This window comes from Gekko japonicus, unplaced genomic scaffold (assembly GCF_001447785.1).
Source record: "Gekko japonicus isolate JY-2015 unplaced genomic scaffold, Gekko_japonicus_V1.1 scaffold1177, whole genome shotgun sequence".
In the NCBI taxonomy this organism is placed as follows: domain Eukaryota; kingdom Metazoa; phylum Chordata; class Lepidosauria; order Squamata; family Gekkonidae; genus Gekko; species Gekko japonicus.
Window position 1 is genome coordinate 14,792 of NW_015160874.1, and position 6,047 is coordinate 20,838.

Here is a 6,047-nt window from a genome sequence, read left to right on the forward strand (position 1 = left end):
CCGATCGTCGGAGGGAAAACTCTATGGTTTTCTCTCCGACGATCGGGGCCATGCCCTCAATGTGTCGACGTCGCGCGTCACTTCCGGTGACGTCCTGGCGGCGCGCACGTCCAACGAAAGCTCCCGGAGCCCGGCGAGGCTCCCCCGCCGCCAAGGTAAATAGACTTGGCAACCCTAGGGTAGATGCTATGGCATTATACCCTGCAGAGGTGCCTCTCCTTCCCAAACCCCACCCTCCTCGGGGTCCACCCCCAAATCTCCAGGAATTTCTAAATCCAGAGCAGGCGACTCAGTTTGAAAGTCCCCAGTTCGATTCCATATGCTGCCATGAAATCACTAATATTAATATTTGTAATGATACTAGTAACAATACCTTGTACCACTTGAGTTCATAGCTGGCATCCTTTTGTACAAAACCTTTCAGGTTAGGACAAACCACCTTCCCAGGGCTGCGTGTGAAGGCCTTCTGGGGAAAGCTAATCTCTTGAGAAGCACTCTTGTCAAACACTTGTAGATAAATGGACACATCAGCACAGTATGAAGCATTCCTGTGAGCAGATTGCAAATTGGGTGTGACTTGGATGAAGTACAGCACTCCCAGAGTAGTGTTCCAAAAATATTAACAATTTTAATTGCTTAAATGTATTGAACAATTATACAAGCTAAAACAGTCAAAATATTAAAAGCTCAATTATTAACATTTTTTTCCCCCTGTGGAAATAAAGTTCAAAATATGAATCAAACAAGCTCATAGAACTTCTGCCTATTGTACAACCCAGAGTATTATACAGGGGGGAGGGGGCTTTTCAGTTAAGGCATGATCTTTTTCAAATGTCTCTGTCTGTGGGATCGATTTCAGAGTACTCTGACGAAAGTAACATTGCACCAGAACCGTGTCCCAGAGCTGACTTTTTCACCTCAAAAGTTCATTCACATATCCTGTGCAATAAGTGGCACCCACAGTTTCCCCCGAGAGCGAAACATTCGTCTTCCCTATTGCAGATGTTAAGTGTGTGCTCAGTGGTGTAAGTTTTTAAGGACATTACACGGCCGCAGAAGCCTGAGGATGTCTGTACTTCCCTGCGCTGCAGTCTTCAGAGAAGCGACTGTTCCCTGGGCATGCAACACCACTGGAGTATTGCTTAGAAGGCACAGAACAGGCATTTCGTCACAGCCAGTATAGGTATGAGAGATTATTTACAGGGGAACACAGTTCTCAGTTTCCCATGCTCTAATGCTGCTGTATTAGGGATGACTTTGAAATATTTGATCTCATAAAAACCCCATATATAGAATACCACTGTTTGAGTCCAGTGGCACCTTTAAGAGTTTAATTCTGGGTATTGGTGTCTGGTTTTTTGAATTTCTGATTTGCTGTACTAATATGCCATTAAAGCGCTCTCTCTCTCTCTCTCTCTCTCTCTCTCTCTCTCTCTCTCTCTCTCTCTCTCTCTCTCCTCTTTTTCTAGTGCTTGTTGTCTCTCTAAAGCTTACACCCAGAATTAAAGTTTGTTGGTCTTAAAGGTGCCACTGGACTCAAACTTTATTCTATGGACTACCAAAATCATCCTTCTTTGTTTTAACCAAATGTTGAACCTTCCGTAAGAAAGTCACATTTAGTCTCTGAGTGACTTAAAATCTTGGGCACTTTCTGAACCTTACAGAACATGTGCTGCAACTAGCTATAACCAGGGTTATAACTAGCCAGGGCGGGCATCCCATTCCATTTCTGGCAGCAGGGAAAGTACAGCAGCTGAAATCCTTGCTTTGGAGCTGCCATTGTGCAGTACCTTTGCCCACTTCAAATTCCAGGCTCATGGGCAGTTAACCCAATACAAACACAATATATACCATGAGATGGCAACCAATATAAGCAGACTCTTCTTTAAAGTTACTAATGAATACTACACTGGTGCTCAATGTAATTTATATGATCCTTGTTTGTATCAATGCAACAAATTACAACATAGTCTATTTCTTACAATAACCAATAATAACAAACAACAGGATGTACTTTTGTTTCATACAACTTTGTGAAAGATTTTACATCATATACTTTTGCTTAGTACAGCTTGTGAAATATTCTGCGAGGGGGAGGGACAGGGAGTTTTCACATATCCCATCCAATGCTCCTTTTAAGCTGTGGAGTCTTGTGAGCAAAAATTCTGCTTTGGGAGCGGGCGATTTGGCTCCTGCATAAATTAGTTTTCTCTGGAGCCACCCTTCCTGAGCTAAGACAAAAATGGGTGAGCCATAGGCTAAGAAACTGTGAGCTAGCTCACACTAACTCAGTTTAGGGGAAACAGTGAGAGTCCCATCTACCTAGCACTTTTTTTTAAACTGCCTTTCTTCCAAAGGAGGGTCCTTGGTTCTCCCTTCTCCCATTTTATCTTCCCAACAGTCTTGTGAGGTAAGCTAGGCTGAGAGGGATGTGACTCCCCGCAAGGCCACCCAGCAAGCTTCCATGGCAAAGTTGGAATTTGAACTAGGGTCTCCCAGATCATAGTTCAAAATGCATTACTACTTTCCCCTCCTCCACCAGCAATACTTACTGATGGAACATGCTTTAGGCTAGACAGAGACACAACAACATCGTGCTGGAAGGTTAGAACGGGACCCAAGGCATAAAACACTGAGAAGTGGAGTATTATGGTCTGGCAGTGCATTGGTAAACTTTATGGACATGGCAGCAGCATATCTGGTCTCCACTCTGTAGAATACCTGCTTCCCAAAGTCATCCTTCTCTGTCAACCCTTGGTAAACTCTTAGTAAGTTATACCAAAGATGGGTTTCATCAGCTGTCTGCATGGCCCTTCAGCAGTGGCAACCAAAAACAACATATTGCTGTACAAGTGCATAAACTCTCAAACTAACAATGATGATATTTTTAATATTTCAATAGGTTAATAACATCAAGAGACCGGAGTCTTCATCAAACAAGAAGCAAGGATGAACTTTCCCGAGCTTGACAGTCCGTTGTATTATCCGGAAGGAGTTGCTTTATTATTAGAGCTATGATTAGCCACTAGTGAAATTGTACACGTATTGTTGAAAAACTTATGATCTGAGGAAAGGAACACCACAAACTGATGTTTGATAAAGATGCAGGTCGAAACGGACTGTCAAGCTCGGGAAAGTTCGTCTTTGCTTCTTGTTTGATGAAGACTCCGGTCTCTTGATGTTATTAACCTATTGAAATATTAAAAATATCATCATTGTTAGTTTGAGAGTTTATGCACTTGTACAGCAATATGTTGTTTTTGGTTGCTATCTAAATTGCTGGGTCCTGATTATCGTTTCCTTCAGCAGTGGCTACGCAGAGTTCCATGCATACCCAACTGCATACTGCAGTTACGTAGCCTAACCTTCTCACACCTTAAATGCCTTACCTGCGAGTACAAATATATTCCCCAGAGTCCTGCAGAGAGGCTGGTAAAAACCAGAGCATGTCATCTTGTGACAGAATTCTGTTTTCTCCACTTCCTGCTGGGATAAGTGTCGTTGAACCATTTTTATACCAAGTGAGATTAAGGGCCAGGTCGGAAGAGTCCATATTTTTGTATTGGAAAGGAGGGCATTGTAGGACCAGGGGCTCTCCTGCCAGAGCAAAGGTAGGTCTGAAATGCGTAGTGTGATCTTGACAGTCATCTGTATACGACAAAATTATTTTGGGTTAGAAAGAAAAGAACCAGGAACATTTTGACACAGGGTTGGGCTACACTGATGTCTGCTTTCACCTGCACTTTGTACACGCTGGATTCGGAAGGCCGAAGCACCCATTGGATGAGCACTGGAAATATACAGGACTAGGGGCACATTCCGTAGCAAACAGGAAAGAGAGAGTTGAGGGATGGCCCACTGCAACCTGCAAATGAGAAAAAAGGGTGTCAGTAAAGTGTGTCACTGGGGAGTCCAACATATGAGGCAGTGCTGCTGTAAGTAACCACACCACCCTATCCCACAATGCCTTAGGATGGTTTTCCTTCTGGTCTACTGTACACTATAGGACACATGAAGTCAGACCATTGGGTTATCAAGGTCAGAATTGTCTGCTCTGACTGGCAGCAGCTTTCAAGGATCTCAGACAGAAGTCTTTGGTGTCACCTGCTATTTAACTCTCATAATTGGAGCCGCCAGGTATTGAGCCTGGGAACTTCAGCATGCAAAGCAGATTTTTAAAATTTAAAATATTCGTTAGCCACCTTTCTTCCTTATAGAAACACAAAGTGGCTTACAATGTAAATAATAACAAAGCACAATAAAATCCATAAAATACATAAAAACTGCTAGTAAAAATCAATAATTTAAAACTGCCGGTAGACAGAAGAACTATTTAACTAATCAGATTCTGTCATGAGTAAAGTTGTCTTCAGTTGCCTCACTCTCGATCTTTAGGAGAGTGAGGGGGGGCAGGTGCACTTCTCAGGGGAGGTTGTTCCCTAATCGTAGGGCTGCCACTGAAAAGGCCCTCTCTCATGTGCCCACAAGATGAAAGTCTTTGGTCAATGGGACAGTCAAGAGGATCTCTCCCTGTGATCTTAGTTCCTGGGCAGGAACATATGGGAGAAGATTTGTGACGGAGTGAACTTTTAAAAGCTTAGGAGTGTTATATAAACGGATGTAGAACTGTGAAGGGTTAATTCTTCACAGAACCAGAGAACCTTGAGTGAAAGTCTGCTTCAAGGAATCTGATCGGTTAGCATCATCTGAGCAGAGAAAGACTTGAGAACTGAATGCTGAGGAGAAATTCAGTCTGAATTCAGCCGGAACTGAGAGCATTTTAACACAAATGGAGCACTAGGGAGGTTGGCAAGGAAGAGTGGGTAGTTAAGCGAAGACTCCCATTCGGGCCAAGGGAAGGGGATAGAACTTCTAGTGAGAGAAGAATTTCTCTACCCAGTCAAAACAGGGAGATAGCTCTGAAGAGTGGAGAGATTCTTGGTCTGGTGTGGTTAGAGACTGCCTTGTGAAATCTTAACAGTCAGTTAAAATTCAAGAAGTGTACTAGTCTGTTTAGAGAAGGGTTTTGGGTACTGAATAGAGTGTCCCAGCCTTCTGTAAACCAAAAGAGTCAGTGAATACTCAAAGAAAGTGTACTGCAGTGTTTGGGAAACACTGGAACAAAAGCCTCTCATCAAATAAATAAATAAAGATTTTAAGAAACTCTCATTAGCCTGAAACATATGAACTGCAGTCTGTGCATCTACTGATTTACCTCAGAGTTATTTGAGTTACCTCAGAAATTTTACCCCTGATTTCCTCTGATCTTTCCCCCTCTATGTGGAATAAAATATTTTGTTATTTTTGAATTTCCAAATGCCTCAAGCGCCATTTCAGTTATTTGAGTTAAATGGGGCTCTTGACCCTTCCCTTAGGTTTCTCAGCTGAACCAGGAGTAAAATATCACACTGTGACAGGGTGGAACAGCCAGAGTTCTTGAGGACAGAAGAAAACAGATAACTAGGGCAGCTCAGTCACAAAGGGAAAGAAAAATTGAGTGAAAATCGTGCCCCTGAGGGAGGGAAGTGGATGGTTGTGTCATAATGGTTCTTCAGATACCCTGGTCCCAAACCAGCTCCTTGAATTGGGCACTGTCCAGGTATCACCATCGTGATGACATCACTTCCTGTGCACACTGGCAGTGACATTACCACATTGCCAGCAATGTTGCGTGGACCTTCCTCTTTCTTCTGGTAAGTCCCCCCGTTAGCCAGCTGATCGGTGATAAGGGTTGAGACCCGGTGGCAGCAGAACCCCACTTCCACCATGGGGGCTGGCAACCCTAGATCAAAGGCTGTGGAAGCCCACAGGCCAACATCCCCAGCACCATTTTCTGGGCCACCCTCCCAGATAGGACTCAGACCACCATAGCACAGTGCCCCTTAGCCCAGCACCAAGAGGTACCCAGTGGTTCTGTTGGCATGGAGGTTTGGGCTGGGTTGCCATCAGTACGCTGATGATACCCACCTATATCTGTGAATGGACAGTGCCGAGGGCTTGGAGGCCGTGGTTGGATGGCTAAAACAGAGCCAACTGAAACTGAATCC

The 6,047-nt window shown here is 43.8% G+C and overlaps 1 protein-coding gene across 1 annotated transcript in view; it reads right to left on the minus strand.

Annotated features, from left to right (window-relative positions):
• The window catches only part of LOC107120036 (interleukin-1 receptor type 2-like), a gene marked incomplete at its 3' end in the record, with an annotated part of 15,922 nt that extends 10,154 nt beyond the window's left edge, over window positions 1-5,768 (minus strand). Inside the window, exons 1-4 of the mRNA XM_015422680.1 lie at window positions 5,560-5,768; window positions 3,738-3,865; window positions 3,390-3,648; window positions 374-548 (exon numbers count right to left, since the gene is read on the minus strand). Of these exons, the coding sequence (XP_015278166.1) occupies window positions 374-548; window positions 3,390-3,648; window positions 3,738-3,865; window positions 5,560-5,768 (771 nt within the window). The remainder of the gene's footprint in view (window positions 1-373; window positions 549-3,389; window positions 3,649-3,737; window positions 3,866-5,559) is intronic.
• Between the last annotated feature and the right edge of the window lie 279 nt (window positions 5,769-6,047).